Source organism: Herpailurus yagouaroundi, unplaced genomic scaffold (assembly GCF_014898765.1).
Source record: "Herpailurus yagouaroundi ecotype Mexico unplaced genomic scaffold, PumYag 187, whole genome shotgun sequence".
Lineage (NCBI taxonomy): Eukaryota > Metazoa > Chordata > Mammalia > Carnivora > Felidae > Herpailurus > Herpailurus yagouaroundi.
This window is the reverse complement of record NW_024412418.1, coordinates 24,614,582-24,634,380: the sequence shown is the minus strand read 5'-3', so window position 1 is coordinate 24,634,380 and position 19,799 is coordinate 24,614,582. Positions and strand designations below refer to the sequence as shown.

Here is a 19,799-nt window from a genome sequence, read left to right as displayed (position 1 = left end):
TCCACAGCACATAATGGGTACCCCCCAAATGCTATCTACTATTATTTTTTCCTTTCTCTTTTTCTTAAGTTTTAATTTTAATTCCACTTAGTTAACATACAGTGTTATATTAGTTTCAAGTGGTATCCACTATTATTATTACCTCCTTTAATTGTTGTTACCTACCCTGTTAGTGAGCTCTCTGGCTCCTGAGGCATATCATTTGATTGTTGGACTGTTTGGAGACCTACGAGGCACTTTCTTAAGTGGAGATAAGAACATGTTTGGAACTCATTACAGCCCTTAGCAGAACTAGATGAGAGTCATTAAGATAGAAGCATAAGGGATAGAACGGCCTTTCCGAAAGTGAGCTCTGCAAATCACTAGTTAACATGTGACCTTTGCTGCTTTTACCTGCCCCCTCCCCCTGTTTCTGCCACCACCACCACCCCCTGTACCCTCTGCCTCCCTATATATGGTCTATGGTCACATTTTAAAGAAAACCTGGGGGTAGCTGGCTGGCTTGGAAGAATGTTCAACTCTTGAGCTCAAGGTCATGAGTCTGAGCCCCCTGTTGGGTGTAGACATTACTTTAAAAAAACTTTAAAAAATAGGTTTCTTATTTTAGGACTTCCTGGGGTGTTCAATGTGCTAATGTGGCTGTGGATTTCTGAGAGGAGCACGGAGTGTGCAGCATTTCCCAAATGTCCTTGATATTGGAAATTTGCTTTCTGAGAGCATTTCACAGAATGAAGGTCTCCAGAACACACTTTATAACGTCCTAAGTAAAAGGGCCTTTGCTGAAGAAGATTCAGGCGTCCCACTCCTAGCACCATCCACACACACACACCATGAGTATGGCATGCCTTTGTGAACATGAATTGAACCTGCCTCTATCCCTTATGTCTGTGAAACTTGGGCTTCAATCTTCCCATGTGTAAAACCTGAATAGGAATGTTGTCCCATTATGTTCAATCTAGCAAAGCTGTTTGGAAAATTAAATAGGGGAATTATAGTTGACTTTCTGCACCTGTTAAATCAGACGTATTTAGAGAAATGAGAGGGACACCCTATAAACAATATCTCTCCTAGGAAACAAGAGATCAGAGTTTGCATTTCTTGCCAACCAGCCTCTCCTCAACTGTGTGAACTGTGGGGCATACATTTTAAACAATCAAGAAAGTGGGCCAAGCATATCCATGTAAATAACGACAAGCAGATGAGAGCATCATTTACAATCATCCCTGCTTTATTGTGAGCTCTGTTTTAGACCAGTCTTGTAGGTCTTTGTGTATTCTAGAGCCCTTCCTACCTCAATTGGAAATAAGATTAAAATGCAAACGTTTCTGAAAAAGAACCATTTAGTGATTAAAATTCTTGCTAAATTCGACATGATGATACTTCCTTAATAGTAAATAATGTTTGGGTAAAAGGGAGAAAGCAGTGGGGCACAAGGCCTCAGAGCTGACTTCTACATGTGGTCCCTATGAATGCATGGAAGTAAACTGATAAGAGATGCTGCTGATGTCACTAAACCTACCAGTGCTGCTGTGTGAATGAGCAAATAACAAAGTGCTCCAAAAACTAGGAAGAGGTTATCAAGCATCAAGTAAATACCTAGCTTACCAGAGGGGACTGGGTTTCCAATCCTACAGCTTCTTATGTAGACAACTGAGCTATTGTATCCCTCAATCTCCCTGACTTACTCCCTGGATCTCAAAATAGAAAGAAAGGATTCTTCATAAGTAGTCATTAGAAGGATCAAGTCAGATGCACAGCTCTGCAAACTAAGATGTGTTCTGTAAAAATCAGTGATTGCTATTCACGCACCCTTATTCATTTCTTTGCTGAAGCAACATTTATTGAAAAGCTATGCTGTTCCAAGATAGTACAAAGGATGTTGAAATTATGCAAACATGGGGTCCCCAGGTGGCTTAGTTGGTTAACTGCCCGACTCTTGACTTTGGCTCAGGTCATGAGCTCATGGTCATGGGATTGAGCCTTGAGTCAGCCTCCACAGTAGGCATGGAGCTTGCCTAGGATTCTTTCTCTCCCTCTCTCTCTCTGCCCCACTCCTGCTCATGCTCTCTTTCTTTCAAAATAAATAAATAAATAAACAGTAAAAAAAGAAATTACGCAAAAATACAAGGGGGATATAGAGGGCTGAAGTAGAATCTGAAGATGGGCTTATCTACTGTTGCTTCCAAGGTGGCTGATTTGCAGAGGGAAGAGGGGTGGCTCAGGAGACTTGGACCATAAACCTTGCTCAGACACTGACTAGCTGTGAAAACCTGAGCAGGATATTTTCACTCTTTTCTGTAATTAGCTACAAAATGAAGATGCTGAACCATATTGTCCTTGGGACTCCTTACCTTCTTTTTATGGAAAGGGGAATTGGATGTACGAGAGGCAGTTCACCCTAGATAACAGATAGAGGTGGGCTCATGGGCCAGCTCCCCACTCCTTACTTATGTGACTCTGGGACAATCACTTCTTCTCTATTTCTTAGTTTCTTCATCTGTAAAGTTAGTATATTAATCATACCACCCTGACGGAAGGGATAAAGGTTAAATGTGGTACAACATTTGGGATTGTGTACCTAGAACATAGTAAATGCTCCATTTATAACAGTTTATAACAGTTTATAACAGTTTATAACAGTTATAACATTTATAACAGTTATTATTATTGTGATGATAATTATCATTACTGCTTTTATTTCAGGATCATACGTGCTCAGATCTGGATTTTAAAAGGGCAGTGAACCATAATTGACTTCCATTACTAGCTTTTAAAAGTTTCCCCTTCTGAAAGCAATTTTGGTTGAAATTTTACATGCATATTTCATTCGGAACTGGTATCAGAGTCTCAGCATATGGCACTTGGAGGAATAGGCAAAACCTTAGCACAGAAAGTGGGCAAAAGTTGCTAGGAAATCAAAGGTGTCTTTTCTTGTTTTCATTACCTGCACAACACCTCCCATGAGAGATGCAGCCACGGCCATGGAGGTACACATCACGCCAAACAAGAGACCTGAAAGAAAGAAAACAAAACCCGTGACCATCATCCAAACTGGCTTTGAGGAATTTCTTGAGCTCCTGCCCAGGACTGTCTCTGAGGGAAGCCATTCTGGAGGGGAACTCGGTGAGAACTGTCCTTGCCACTCAGCCATCACAAGCCCCAAGAGGGTAAGGGGGGAGACTGTTCCCAGTCAGGCAAAATGAGCTGGAATCTGGCCTCCAGGTGTTTTCTCTCCAGGATTCAGGAAGAAAGTTACCATGTGGATGCAACATGAAAATGTGGAAAAGACACTGGTCTGGACTAATCCAGACCAAATTAGTGGGAAGAAATTCCGGTTTGACCACTCATCAAAAATCAGCTGAAGAAATCCCTAACCTTTCTGGGATTCAGAGAGCTCTTCATTTTTAAGACGGCTAAAGTATCTATACATTTTACCTCACAGCGTTTGCAAATCTGGAATGTTTTTTCTAATGTTTTCCTTTAGTGCTTTATTCATGTCATCTTTATGGCCCTTTGTATATTGCATAATGATTATTTGTTTACATATCTATGTGGGAGACCTACCAGGGCCATCAGAGTACCTCTCCTTTGAAGCATCTCATGCAGGGCCTCAGTACCATGGGAGCTTGAGGAGTGAAGCAGCATATGGGTCTTACTAATCTTTTTAAGATGATGAGTTCTTTTAACCACCTTTTAAAAAAACAACTGTTTTTATACATCTTTGTTTAAAGATCGTCTTAAAATTACATTCAATTTCCATTATAACCCTTAAACTAAATAGGCGAGGGATAAAGAGACAAAGAGTTGGAGACATAGACCCAGACACAGTGACAGAAACGGACAGAAAATGATTTTGTTTATTCTGTTTGAAATGATCTCTCAGCCAAATATCTAGCTCAGTTCCCAACATGATTATTAATTCACTTTTATGGAGTACTGACCATATGTCAGGCACTTTACCAGTGCCAGTGCTATGAAGTCAGAATGTGATTCCTGCCCCAAAGATCTCACATTCTAGGAGTGTGAGGAAGGGACTACACATAAATAATGCATCCAATAGTGTAGTGCCTGGTACATCGAAAGTACCATGAATTTTCTATTATTATTATTATTATTATTGTTATTTTATTTCAGGTTTAGTAAATGATATACATGATATTTAATATCAGGAACTCACTCTTAAAATGAAATCAGGCTAACAACTTTCAATGCAATCTTTTCCAACTTCTCAATAAGATAGAAAAATAAGGAAGCTCACAACAACACTAGAAACCAAGTTTGATCAATAAAAGCATTTTGGAATTCTAAAATTATTCTCATTATCTTTAAGGATGATAGACTGGACTGCAAAAAATTTAAGTTTTACTGTAAGATTGAATTTATATAATTACATAATAATTATAAAATATAAGGAGTGAAGCACAGTTACAGAATTAAAATCACTATTGTTAAGAAATTTGCTTTGTGGAGAGGAAAAGAACAAAATTACAAAAATACGAGAAAAAGTAAAGTATACGGAAAACAAAAAATCCAAATTAGAAGAACATTTAAGTAGATAAAACAATCGATATTTTCAGACACTTACTAGAAAACCAATTAGAATTTTAAGAACCAACAAGAGTTGGATAAATGGCCAGATACAAAACACAATAAATGAAAAGTTGAAGGTGTTCCACATTCATAATGAACAGTTTAGAAGATACTATGGAAAAAGCATCCCGTTCATAATATCAATGAAAGAAGAAAAGAAGAAAAAGGGAAATGAGAAGAAGTGAGAGGAAGAGAAAAGCTGAAGGAGGAAGACATAAGTGTAATTAACATCCAGGGTAGAAAATATGATATCATTATAGAAAAATACTATTGCTAGGTAGAAGGCTTACAAAGATGTCAATTCTTCCCCCAAATATTTTCAGATTTAATGCAATCCCATTGGGATAGAGGTGCAGCTCCATAATGTGCACTGAAGTATTTTAAAGTTAATATGAAGAATATATAAACATGTATTACCTAAAGTTTGTTTTTGTAGGAAAAAAAGGAAAGTTACAATTGAAAAATTTTTGAATTTTAAACTAAAAGAAAAGTGACAGGAGTTGCTCTAGCAGATATTTTAAGTAAAACACTATAAAGCTAGAGTATAAGACAAGATGGTATTGTCCTACAACTGGTAAATAACTTAATGAAAATAAGTATATGATATTCTTAAACAAATCCTTATAGATGAAAGAGTCTTATATTGTATATTATCATCACTGAAATATTAACAACCAGTGGATAATATTAGATTAATGATGCTGAGAAAATTGGCTGTATAAGAAAAAAATTTAGATCCTCATCATAAATCAAATAATTTGAATACATTTAATATGAAATACAAAATTATTGACAGTCTAGAGAAAAATAAGGAAATATTTAAGTAGTTTTTTAATGGGAACAAATTTGTAAGCATAAAGAAATGGATAAAATAGTAAAAGAAATGTTACATATATTTTAAAAACTATGTAATATAATTTCTTTACATCAAACATGTATTTAAAAAAATCTGAAGGACATTTTTCAATATACAAAGGTAACATTTCCTTTATACGTGAAGAGATTTTACAGACAAAATTTCTAGTATCTCATCAACAAACAGAAAGCATAAATAATTTTTTCACAGAAATACAAATGGTTATTTATGATCTGACAAATGTTCAAATTCACTATAAATCAAAAAATATAAACTAAAGCAAAAATGTGATGTTATTTTGCCCATGAAGTTGGCCAATTTTTGAAAATACTGATATCAAGTGCATAGAAAAATATGTCATTACTCACTGCTGCCACACAAATATTAATTGGACCATGCTGGAAACATTTTTCATAATATATATCAAGAACTTCAGTGAATATGTATTATTTGATTTGGTAATTTTCTATTGTATGTCTTTATTAAGGAAAAATTTATGTATGCCATTATAGATTAATGTATATGGGTAACATCACAATGTTACCAAAAATGAAAAAAGATTTTAAAAGGTAACAACATAAAAATTAAAAAGTAAGCCATTTTGTAGACTATTAAGAAAACATTAAAAAACCATGTTTTCAAATAATGCATACATGACACAAGAAAATGCTCACTATAGTATCCTAGAAAAAACAACGAAGAGCAAAAGTAGCTATAATTTTATTCAAAAAGTGCATATATTTTCTCCAATTACCTATATTTTCTATAATACGTGAATAATATAATTTGTTTATACCTAAGAAGAAATGTTTTGCAAAACTATAATTCAGCATGGTAAGTGCTACAGTGAGTGTAAACATAATATGCAATGTGTGATTAAGCAAAGAACAATTATTCCTAGAAGTGAGTTTACCAGGAGTTTGGTAATAAAAAAATTCTTTAGAAAAGAATTTGGCATAATGTACAAACTTGTCAAATTACCATGTGGTACACCTGAAACTAATGCAATATTGTGTGTCAACTATACTAAAAAAATTAAAATAAGTAAGTAAATGACAATTATAAATAATAAAAAAGAAAGAAAAGGAAAGAATTTGACTTTATTAGACCATGTGATTGGCTACAGTGAGCAGAATGTCTTCCCATGTAGAGGGACGGATATGATCAATACAAGGCAGGGGCGCCTGGGTGGCGCAGTCGGTTAAGCGTCCGACTTCAGCCAGGTCACGATCTCGCGGTTCGTGAGTTCGAGCCCCGCGTCAGGCCCTGGGCTGATGGCTCAGAGCCTGGAGCTTGTTTCCGATTCTGTGTCTCCCTCTCTCTCTGCCCCTCCCCCATTCATGCTCTGTCTCTCTCTGTCCCAAAAATAAATAAACGCTGAAAAAAAAAATTAAAAAAAAAATACAAGGCATAATCGGGAGATGTTGAAGTGATCAATCTAGCGTGTAGGGGGAGTACAGAAGAGTGTCGAATATAAGGTTGGTGAAAGGTAAGCTAGCTGGTAATTCTCTCCCGTTACCCTCCTGATATCTTTGGAAGTGTGAATTCATACGTGAAATTCCTCATACATCTCCGTGTGCCTTTGTGCCTGTAATGAGTGCTGAATAGCATGTGCAGGATTTTGACATGCACCACATGTACATTTCATGACATGGAGTAGAAGATCCACCGGCTGTACCTACATAAGCCTTTACTGATCCACGTGCTCAGCTTGTCGGAGAGACGGGGAAAACAACTCTTGACAAAATCCTCAAAGGTCACTGTTGCTAAGGCATTGATGCTTGCAGCCACAGTGCTACAGGGAGAGAAAAGCAAGAACACAGTCCAGGCTAAATAAAGCTGACCAGCCTGCCCCCTCTTTCATAGCAAATAGACAAGACAGGGCTCTAGAAACAAAAAACAGATGCAGACATGTCCTTATCCTGGGATTTCAGGGGAACAACGTGGCCTGCCTACTTGCTCTTCAAAACTGTTTTTGTGCTTAGTGCTCTCTGATTTCTTCTTCCAATGCCTACTAATACCCCTGAACAAGACATTAAATGAGTTAGCAGGCGGTAATAGAGGTTGTGCATGAGTATGTATGTGTGTGTGTGTGTTTGGTTGGACTTGAGGCAGGAAATACTGACTGTCTTAATCCAGGAATAAGTACAATTTGCCATTCATTAATCATTCACTCATACCATTCAAGCATCCATTTATGCATCTCTCCATTCTACATATTGGGCATATGGTGGCGAACCAGAAAAGCATACACCTTATACTCAGTGACATAGACATTCGATAACCAATTACACAATTGGTCCCAGTTGGTATGAAGGAAAATACCAACATGCTATGAAACTATGCCTTGCAGAGTCCTAAAGTGATATGAAGTTAGGGAACTCTTTCCTTAGGAAATGATGATTAAGATAGGCACTAAAAGGACCCATGCAAATTGGGGAAAAGATGTTCCAGAGCAAAGGGAAAATTACATTTAAATACCTCTAGATGGAAGACTTGTTGCATTCAACAACCTGAAGCCACCAGATTGAGTAGAATGCAATTTGTAAGGGAGAGAGGAGCAAAGGATAAGATGGGAAATGGGCAAAGACTAAAACCACATAAAGAATCTGATACTCCCTCTGATTTTCCACCCAGAGTCCACTCTTAGGACAGTAAAACTCACTTTGATGACAGGGGACCTGGAAATTGGGGTTTTCTTTGCAGAATAGCATGAAAGCTTATTTAATTCCTCATATGGAACAACATCCTCCTTAAGGTTTTAGCAGAAGTAATCTCTCCATAGCATCCACTGCCAACTGTGTCCCTTTCTTAGAATTTTTGGTCTTGAGACCAAAAGAGCCAACCATTCTCTTTTGGGGGAATTACCTTTTGACAAATATATGTTTTCCACTCTGGAGAGACTCAGCCTTAGAGTAAGAAGGAAAGATAAATAAGGAAAGCTCTTTAGAGAGGGGCAAAATAAAAGCTACAGTGTCACCCCTCCATGTGCTTGACTCTCTAGTGTTAATTTTTCCTGTCCTAAGTTTCCCTGAGATCTTAATCTCAACAGCACAGAATAATATCACTTTGTGTTCTTGATGCAAAAATCCTAAAAATAATATTAGTAAAAACAATTCAGTAGTACACCAAATTAGAATTACACACCGAAGCAAGTTAAAGTCATTATATAAATTCAAGGATGTTGCTGTTTTGGAAATCTGTCAACATATTAATATGCCAAAAGTTAAAAAAAAAAGCCACTTCAAAAATGCCAATAATTTACTAATATTTAATATCTCTGATAAAAAAATTCCTAAAAGAATAAATATATGCATTTTGTTCTTTTTTATAATTTATTAACTTAAAATGAATATTCTTAAACGTTAATAATATCTCTCAAATTAAAACATGATATCACATTTAATGGTAAAATCCAAGAGCCATTTCCTTTAAAGTCATAACAAATATAAGAATTTCTGCTAATCTCAATTATTACCATTGTTCTCAATGCCCAAGTATATGAGAGTGAACATAGAAGTGTAACTTATTAAAAAAAAGAAAAACGCAAAAGTAGTTGCAAATATTATGATTTCTGTATAATCAAATCCCAAAGAATTAACTGAAAATAATCAGGGGAAAAAAATCTACATATCAAGGGAAATTCTGTAAAAAGAAAAACATTATGAATAACAGACATTAAATCATATCTTAAAGCATAATGGTTAAAATTATTAGTGTTTGCATCATTATAGATAAATAGACCAAAGAACTATAAAGAAAATCCAGAAAAAGTCCCAAATATATAGAAGAATGTAGGATATAATAAAAATAGCATTTAAAGTCACTGATGGAAAGACAGCTTATTTACCAAAAAGTAATGGAACAACTGGCTACTATCTTAGAAGGAAAATAAGTGTCGAGCTCCACTTCAGTTTTTATACCACACATATAGTCTAGATGATTTGAAGGTTTGTTATTTAATAAGACTACATATACTAGAATGGTGTCTGGATAGTTAGTTATAATGATAGAATGGAAAAGCCTTTCTGAGAATAATATTAATCCAGAAACCATAATGTAAAAGAATTGGTCAGTATAAATTAAAATCTCCATATACTCAGAAATAAAGCAAATATACAAACAACAAATGAAAAAACATGAGATATATGCCAAGAGGCTATTTTTCTTGTATATAAAGAGGAAAACTTTAAAAAACTAACAAAGAACATAAACTGGCATGTTATAGAAAAAGAAATACAAATGGCCAATGAAAGTAGGGAAATGTAGCCAATCCCACTTATGGTCAACTAAATTCATATCCTAATTAGTTACCATTTTTCACCTATTTGTTTGGCAAGTTGAAAAGTTTGATAGCACCCAATATTGGTGGTAGTGTGAGAAAAGAGATGCTCTAGTATTTTCTTTTTAGAATATAAATTGTTGAGAATTTTTGCAGCTGAATTTAGCAATGCCCATGAGAAGGTTAAACTATTAAGTATTTGGACACAGTAATTCTACTTCTTGGAATGTAGCCTACATATATCCTTGCACAATTTCACAAAGATATACATTGTAATACCTTATGGATTAAGTGTTTGTGTTCCCTCACAACTCATATGCTGAAGTCTAACCCCCAAGGTGATAGTATTTGGAGCCGGAGCCTTTAGGAACGATGAAGTCATGTCAGTGGAGCTCTTATAAATGGACTTAGTGACTTTACGAAAGAGATCCAAGAGAGCTCCCTTAACCCTTCTACCGTGTAAGGACACAACAAGAAAATGGTCATAAATGAGGCATGAATTGAGCCCTTACCAGACACAAAATCTCCCAGGGCCTTGATCTTAGACTTCCTAGCCTTGGGAACTGTAAGAAATTGTTTTGTTTTGTTTTTTTATAAACCACCTAGTGTATGGTATTCTGTTATAGCAGTCTGAGCAGACTAAGATTTGTTAGATATGTCTTACATTAAAGGATTGGTCAAATAAATCACAGGTTTTAAAAAAGAGTAGGGTACATCTACTGATGTGGAAAGATTTCTAAATTATATTACCTTAAATCAAACCATATATACAATATGATCCTTTTTTTTCATTCACTAAAAGATATATATGTTCCCATAAGAAAAGAAATTTTCGGGTTCATTGACAAGAAATTATTAACAGCAGTTAACCCTGTGGGTTGAGACAAAGGATTTGAGGAATAAGATATAAAACTTTGACTTTGATCTTCTGCTATTGTTTGAATTTTGACTCTGACCATTTTACTGTCTTAAAATTGGCCTTTGACAAACCTTATCAATGATTATCTGCAACTGAGCTCCAGGAAGGGAAGTGAGGCTTTTCCAACCAGCTGAGTTCATAGAGCCAAAGGTCTGGCATAAAGGAAGGTAATGAAACTACATTGATCTCAACACTGTTACCTCGACCCTTCAAGTTACCATCATCTCTCAACTGTGTCAAAGCAAATGCCTGTTACTGGCTCCCCACTTTCGCCACTCTTGCTTTATCACAGTCCCTGGCCCTGACAGAAGCCTGAGGCTTTAATTGTATGGCATCGCTCACTCTCTAGCTTCAAACCTTCTGAGAAAATTAGTAACGGGAAACTTCACTAAAATGAGGTCAGGAGGTTTCAGCAGGAGATCTCATGCCCTACCACTTGTGGTCAATTGCAGATCCATGAGGAAGACAGGGACTTGACCTTGCACTTGGATACTACTCTCTATTCCAGCTTGAGGAAGAGAAGCTTTCCCCTCAGCAACCACTCAGCCAATGAAAAGCTGCCACACTTTGAACTCCCAGTTCAAATGGTCTTTTAGTTCATAACAGCCTTCCCAACTTAGTCCTTTTCTCCTTAAAATAAAGCGTACCACTCCTTTGTTCCCCAGACGTGCATAAAGCTTTGCCACTGCTTATTTGTCCTGGATTATAATTCTCTTTTATTTCCCAATAAGCCCCAATAAGCACATCTTTAGCTGGTAAGATAACTGTTGGTTTTTATTTTTAATGCTCCAAGCTACTTCATAAAGTTTTCTGAGTAAAGTTCTATACATTGTGTGAAGTAAAGCATTCAGCAAGCCAGCTGACACACAGTAAGTACTCAGTAAGTACTGGTGATTACTACCACCATCACCCTTGTCATCTCACGCCCTTGCCATCACCACTGTCATTATCATCAGCATCATCAGAGCAGGGTGTTGTCCATATACTAACCTCAGAGTTCCGCTGAAGGCACAAGCCACAAAGAGTCCAGGCAGTCCTGGCATTGTGAAAAATATCTCCATGACAAAGTACGGCATCAGCTTTGGAGGTAAAACAAGATAGAATTAGTGGTCTTATCAGCAGAGTCTGAAATGTGAGAATGTCTATTTTTAGCAAAAGAAGGTGGGAAAAAAAAGACAAAAAATAAATAAAAATAATACAGGAGTTTGCACAGACTAAGGTTGTTACATACTTGCAGTTGAGGTTATAATCAATCCAATTTCAGGGGACCTGAGGTCCAGAACCAGCTGTAGGGAAGGAGGAAGGGCGGGAAGGGGCAGTGGATACTAGGAAAAAGGGTTGGATCAGCTTTAGAAAGTTCAGGAACTTGTTTTGTTTTTCTTATGTTTGCAATGTATGCCATTCCCTTATCTGTTTACCCTTAATGTTAGCAGTTAAACCCTAACAACAAATGCTTAAAACAGGTCTTCAGAGAATGTAGGTATTATGGTTCCACTCTGTAGCCAGATTTGTGAGAGGGGGACAGTGAAAAATACAGAGGGGAGAGAGGTGATCGTTCCTCCTGAGCATATCCTCCATAAATGGAGGGTTTTTTTTTTAATGTTTATATATTTATTTGAAGAGAGAGAGAGAGAATGAGCAGGGGAGGGGCAGAGAGAGAGAGAGAGAGAGAGAGAGAGAGAGAGAATACCAAGCAGACTCCAGGCTCGACACAGAGCCCAAGCCCAACTTGGGGCTTGATCTCACTACTGCAAGATCATGGCCTGAGCCAAAATCTAGAGTTAGATGTTCAACTGAGCCACCGAGGTGCCCCATATAAATAAAGTTTTTGAAAGCACATTTCATGTAGTACATTGGGTTGATGGTGTTCAAGCTATGGTGAGAACACATGCGCAGAAGCATTATAGAAACAAAGGTCATATTGTTCAATCTGAGAATAAAGCATCTTTAATGAACCTTGAGACATATAGAAAAAAAGAATTTAAAGGCCACGTGGACAACTAAAGCCATGGGTTCAAGCCTAACCTCCATGCTCCTCAGCCTTGTCCTGGCCCCTGGCCTTGTCTTCAAGGACAAGGTGAGATACCTTTTTACATGTCACTCCCCACTATTAGAACCTGGTGTGTATATCACCCAATAGGAAAGGATAGAAATCAACTCTCTGGGGCTTAGGAAGTACCTTGAGATCCAGGTGGAAAAAGAGAAAGAACCCATATTACTCATTGATGGCCAGAAGCACACTGATTTCAGCCATTTCCTCTGGCCCCAAGGGAACACATACCTGGTCTGGTGCTGAGATAATGCCAGACGCCCAAGGGTCACAGTCTTTGAAGTGGGAGTACATGATTAAGCCAGAGAAGACAGCACATACCAGAATGATCCAGAGACCCAACAAGTTAAAATACAAGGCTCTAGAGAAGAACACATAGATCTATCAGTAGCCTCTATGCCATATTACAGGATGATGAAGACATCACCAAAAATTCAAGGTGAAAATTTTGGTGGCTTTTTGCTATAAAATAAAATTCCACAGCTTTCAAGAACCATTACATTTTACACTTTTGCAATTTCTTTTTTGTTTGGGAATGTTACATTTTTAGAATGATTACAAAAATTGAATGAGGACTTTTGATGGCTTTTCTCTTGAAATAAGTTTTTCTGCATACTCTCCATGTGTGGTATAAGATCTTGGATGAAATTTCATATACCGATCACTCATATTATGTAACTGCCAGTGACTTTCACCCCACTCAATTCATAAAACTGTCAAAAAGTAAACTTACATTTTAACATCTTTACTTCTAGGAGGATAAGGAGATAAATGTAGAAGAAGACACATTTTGGAAATATTCACTATATTCATTCACTATCCGAATGAAATTTAAAGTTGATTTGTTTTTTCTTTTTAGAGAGAATAGAAAGTATACAAAGGCTAGGTCATTTTCCCCATATTCTGGGGAGCGTTTCTTTATATTGTACAACACACAGGTATGCTTGATTCCAGTCTGAGTGCCTTGACATTACGCTATGGCTATATTGTAGCCATTATTGATTTCTGAAAGTCAAATTATTACAAATTTTCTTTATCTCAAGGAAGATTTGAAAGTGGACTGGACTTATATAAACAATCTCATTCTGGAGAGAGTTCAAAGGGCCAGGAGAGCAACAGTGGGAAATTTCTTGCATCCAGTCATCGTTCAAAGGGAATCAGATACATCCACATTTAAATATAAGGAGGGGTGCCTGGGTGGCTCAGTCGGCTGAGCCTCTGACTTCAGCTTAGGTCATGAGCTGATTGTTTGTGAGTTCGAGCCCCTCATCGGGCTCGATGCTGATGGCTTAATCCTGGAGCCTGCTTCTGATTCCGTGTCTCCCTCTCTCTCTGCCCCTTATCCACTCGCATTCTGTGTCTGTCTGTCTCAAAAATAAACATTAAAAAATTTTTGTAATTAGAAAAGATAAATATAAGGACACACTAATTTCAAAGCCTCTTAACACCCATAATGTATAGGTATACCTAGCTTTCATAAAACACTTAAGTCAAACTATTCATTTATGAAGCAAATATGGTTAAATAATTATCTTGTTTGGAAGTTTCTATTTTATACTATTTACATTAGAAAAGGGACTTATCCCAGAAGTTACTTCCTTGAGAGTACTCTAACAATGCTTGGTGTTGAGTTACAAGTTTGTTTGTCTGTTTGTGTTTAGAGGGGTTGAGTTAAAGACCGCTGTTTGGGAATAGAAGTGACACATGAGGTGGCCAATACCTATTAACTGCATTTTTATATTCTTGCTTTCCTCCCTTCCAGACAACTGGATTCAAGCCTTCATTTAGGCCACCTCGAGAGAGGCCTCCCTGACCTTCTTTATTTGAAACAGTCACTTTCAGCTGTCTTATCTGTTTCCATTCCTTATACTATTTTACATCTTTACAGCATTTATGATAATCTAAAGTATATAATATATTTATTTGCTTATTATTGTTTTCTCCCATCCAAACAAACACAGTACTATAGAATAGTGCTGGCACATAGCATACATGAAATTATTTTTATTTGGGGTAATGAATAATTGAAGGAATTAATTAATTAATGGTAGAAATTGAGTACAATACGATTGTACTCTTTACATCATTTATTTTTAAAAAAGAACATTGATCCCAGAGTCAGAAGACTTTATCCTTAATAGCCATCTGACCTTAGACAAGTTATACAACACCTTGAGGCGGTTAAATCATCTGTAAAACGAGTGTTAACACATCTGCTTTATTTCTATCATAGGACTAGTATAAGGATTGAATGAGTTACACTTTGTTAAAATAAATGTAGGCTATATAGCCATATAGAGAACATTCACATATTATCCAAAACAATTTTAAAGCTACACCAGTCAACTGTGGGAAATGAGAAACCAATGGTGAGACTGTATTAGATATTAAAGCCCTGTGTTGTGAATTTGTTTTTTATTAGAAATGGACTGTGATTCCTTAAAAGCTAATTCTCCTACTTGTAACTTAAGCGGCTCCACTGATTCATTCAAAACATATTTATCAGGCATCTCCATGTACGAGGTTGTTCTAGATATTGGGGCATAGCAGTGAACAACACAGAACCCACCCCCATGGAGATTACATTCTGGGATTAGAGACAGGTGATGATCACCGAAATGAAAGAAATGAATAAGATGCTTTTAGATGTGGTAAGAGATTTGAGGAAAACAAACTAAGGCAGTAGGAATAGAACAAAAGTGACTCGTGTGTGTGTGTGTGTGTGTGTGTGTGTGTGTGTGCGTGTGTGTGTGTGCGTGTGTGCTTATCTTAGTCAGGAGATGGGATGGAGATGGGAAGGAACCTGAGAAGCTGCATCAGCCCCTACTACCCTCATAGCACTATTTAAGACCAGTAGTCTTGAAAGATAAACTGGAGTCTAGAGGAGGGGAAGTCAGTTTCCAAGGAGCACATCTAAAATGACACTGTGGGTGATACTATTTCTAAGCGCCAGAAAATCGATTGGGCTTAAGATCAATCAAATCATCCTTAGTGAGTAATCAGCATTCCTGGCCATGAAATTATATCATAAACAAATGCCTGGTTTTAACCCATGGACACATTCAGTATGAACATTCTGGATCTATTTTCACCTACAAATGTTTCAGGATGTATTTTCCCAACTAGAAGAGCTTTTCTTAAACTCTGATGGAATGTTTTAATGGCTCCAGGCTCTCACATAATTGAACAGAAGCAGAGCATTTAATCAACAGTCTGCAGAGCCTCCTAGGTGAGAGTCGATGGGCAGCTGGCTCTGCGTGGCCTCCAGCTGACTCCGTGGTGAACCTCGAGCCTTCCATTGTGTGACAAACAAGAGGCCTCACCACATCCTCACTGCAGCCTTCCTTCCAGCTGCATGCACTTCAACTGTCCTGACCATTTGGACTGACATTTCATTCCTGAACTGTATGAACTTAGTCAATTTGGATTCTCTCAGGGAAGTGTTTTCTAAAGAGAATTTTTATTTTTTCACCTTTCCTTATTCTCACAAAATTCATATCATAGCAGGGTGGCTGGGTGGCTCAGTCAGATGAACATCTGACTCGATTTCGGCTCAGATCATGATCTCAAGATTCGTGAGATCGAGCCCAGCATCAGGGAGCCTGTTTGGAATTCTCTCTCTTCCTCTCTCTCTGCTCCTCCTCTACTCTCTCTCTCTCAAAATAAATAAATAAACTTAAAAAAATCCCATCATAGCTCTGGTCCTTCCACAGAAGTGGGGGTGGGTGGAACCAGGAGTTGCAATCCTAAATGCTTAAGAAATCATGTACATTTTTTCTCCATGCGTATCTCTCCTTTTCTGACAGTTTTCATACCCATTAGATATTCATGCAACAAATTCCAGACGCCAGGCAACTATTGTAAATGTAATTGTATTGACTTTTGTTTGATTTCAACTCACTAAATGAGGCTTAAAGATATGCAAATACAAACACATACTTGGGAGTGTGTGTGTATATGTATATGTCTGTGCCTACACATATACACATATCCTCCTTTGTATACAGACACACACAAATATGTGTATTTCTACATAAATATGTGTTTCCAGGTATGCATTTATACATACACACATGTAAGCATGGCCTTCTTGAAGCATCACTTTTCAAATAAGCGATAAATATTTAATAAGCACAAAATATTATTCTTGACCTTGTGGGAAAAAACTTATGAAAAAGATACATTTCCTTATTTTCAGGTACTATCGTAGTAATAGGGAGAAATTAGGCATGTTCACAAGAAAAAATAATGTAACACAAACATAAGATTAAAAAAATCTAGATGTAACAGAGAATTATTATTTATTTCACCATAAGATCCTTCCCTGTAGAGATACAGTCAACTCCATTTTATTTATTTTATTTTTTTATTATATACAGAGAGGGTGTACAAGCAGGGGAGAGGGGCAGATAGAGAGAGCAAATCCCAAGCAGACTCCATGCTCAGCACAGAGCCTGACACATGGCTTGACCCATGACCCTGGGTTCCTGACCTGCACTGAAATCAAGAGGTGAAATCTCAACTAACTGAACCACCCAGGCATCCCCAGTCAACTCCATTTTAAAACAGAATTTTAAATGAATTTTAATTTTATTTATTTTTTAAGTAGTTTCTATGCCCAACATGAACTCACGACCCCAAGATCCTCTACCAACCAAGCCAGGCAAGGGTCCCTAAATGAATTTTAATTTAAAAAAAAATTTTTTTTTTTTATAAATTTTTTTTTTCAACGTTTATTTATTTTTGGGACAGAGAGAGACAGAGCATGAACGGGGGAGGGGCAGAGAGAGAGGGAGACACAGAATCGGAAACAGGCTCCAGGCTCTGAGCCATCAGGCCAGAGCCCGACGCGGGGCTCGAACTCACCGACCGTGAGATCTTGACCTGGCTGAAGTCGGACGCTTAACCGACTGCGCCACCCAGGCGCCCCATTAAAAAAATTTTTTTTACATTTATTCAGCTTTGAGAAACAGAGTGACACAGAGCACAAACAGAGGAGGGGGAGAGAGGAGACACAGAATCTGAAGTAGGTTTCAGGCTCCAAGCAAGCGTTCAGCACAGAGCCCGATGTGGGGTTCAAACCCACGAACCGTGAGATCATGACCTGAGCTGAAGTCGGTCACTTAGCCAACTGAGCCACCCAGGCGCCCCATGAATTTTAATTTTAAATGAACTGTGAGATCAAGGTCACACTTGATCTTACATTTTAAGTAATGCAGCTATTTGATAAAGTGATGATCTTGTGTGGAGGATTTGTTAATATTATTTATTGTAATAGGATATGAATACGGTATCAGTGAATTAATGGAATACTAGATAATGCTTTCAATTCTTCCTTCTGAGAATGTGTGAAATATAGACGTAATATGTGCTCTTTTGGAATTCAAGTTCAAAATGGTGAACCATGTCTCAGCAATGTTATCTTGTATTCTGTCTAAAGAAAAAAAACTGCACTGCAAGTATTTTAAAATCAGTTGTGGAAATATTCACAGTGGCTGTTTCTCACTCTAAGAAACATGGAGGTCATCCTGATAAATCTGGGGATGCTGGTATTTGGACAGCAACAATGAGGATAAAATGTCCGGTTTAGATGTAATTCTAGCCTATTGCTTCCAGTTCTGCAGAATAATACATCACTTCCTTCAATCCCCGTTCCAGAGCAGGATGCCTTGAAGGGCTTGGAAAAGGCTTCATAAGTTGTGCCCCTGTTGGAGTCCTTCAGGGTAAGCACGCCCAGCAAAACTGGTGACTGCTAGCTCAGCAAGAGTTGAATTGGCAGAAGCCCTATTATGTCTTACCTCATTACCTTGGCTTTCCTTTTTTTAAACCTGTCCTTGGAAAACTTAAGGATATTTAAAAGAAAAATAGTGCTCAAAAGACCACAAGCTGGATCAAATAAGTGATAGGGGCCACCTCATCACAGAAACTGTAAGTAGAAAATCTATGCTATCTACCTCTGCATTGTCAGTCATGGCACCTGATTTAACCCAGTAATTTCTCAATTAATGGAGGTAACAAATGATGGAGAGCAAAGGCAGGCAGACACAAGCTCAAACTCACTTCCCTGCTGAGATGGGAATAGTAATGCCTGCCTCAAAAAATTATTGAAATGGTTAAATAAATCTTTCCATTTCTCTGTCACACACACACACACGTGCGTGCGTGCGCGCACAAGCATATAATAACTACCCAGTAAGGGAAAAGAAAACAGAAACATTTATGTATAACTTACAGTTTTGCATGTTTTTCTGTTTTGCAAGAAATGCATCGCTGTATGGTCGACTGATTAACACCATAGATCCCGAGCCATGTAAAAGTTCCTCCCACCGAGATGGTCCAAAAAGTGTGCCGCCTGAGAGGGTCCACATCAAAGCTGTGAGGCACAGAGAAGTGAGTGAACAAAGATGCTCTTTTAATGCCAGATATTATTTTAGTTGTTGAGGTCATGCAGCTAAATTTTATAAAACATGGAAAAGTAGTATTGGACATACTCAAATATATTTAGTCGAGATCCATTTGTTGAATGCTCTATTACATTGTGTAAGCCACCAGCATGAGCTGATCCTTGAATGAGAACCGTTAAGAATCCCACAATCATGACAACCATCTGAAATGCATCTGTCCACACCACTGCTTTTAATCCTCCCTGCAATGGAGATAATGGATGTGAGTTATTGAAAAGGAAGGCTACAAGTCTTCCAATTCTTTACAACCTCTCCGCTGATGCAATCTTTCTTTCTCTCTTTCTTTCCTTCTATTTCTTTCTTTTCCTACTTTCCTCTTTCTTTCTTATTTTCTTCTTTCTTTCTCTCCCTTTTCTTTCTTTCTTTCTTTCTTTCTTTCTTTCTTTCTTCCTTTCTTTCTTTCATCTTTCTGTCTTCAATAGTCACTGAGGTATTTTATGTGCCAAGCACTATGTTATACATGGGAATAAAAATGGCAAGTAAAAAAGACAGGTTCGTTATTTAACTTCATAGAGTTTATAACCTGGTGGGAGACCAGATACCAGACAATAATATAACTAATTATTTAAGATTGTGGACAGTGAAGTTAAGAAGGACAGGTTACTATGACAGCATATAGCAGTGAATCCTGACCTGGT

General features: G+C 37.4%; 1 protein-coding gene across 1 annotated transcript in view; it reads right to left on the bottom strand.

The window, feature by feature from the left end:
* Positions 1-19,799, bottom strand: part of SLC5A12 (solute carrier family 5 member 12) — a 47,722-nt gene that overhangs the window by 11,941 nt on the left and 15,982 nt on the right. The window contains exons 5-10 of the mRNA XM_040495588.1: positions 19,189-19,343; positions 18,930-19,070; positions 12,929-13,058; positions 11,638-11,726; positions 7,129-7,241; positions 2,945-3,012 (exon numbers count right to left, since the gene is read on the bottom strand). Coding sequence (XP_040351522.1) covers positions 2,945-3,012; positions 7,129-7,241; positions 11,638-11,726; positions 12,929-13,058; positions 18,930-19,070; positions 19,189-19,343 — 696 coding nt within the window. The remainder of the gene's footprint in view (positions 1-2,944; positions 3,013-7,128; positions 7,242-11,637; positions 11,727-12,928; positions 13,059-18,929; positions 19,071-19,188; positions 19,344-19,799) is intronic.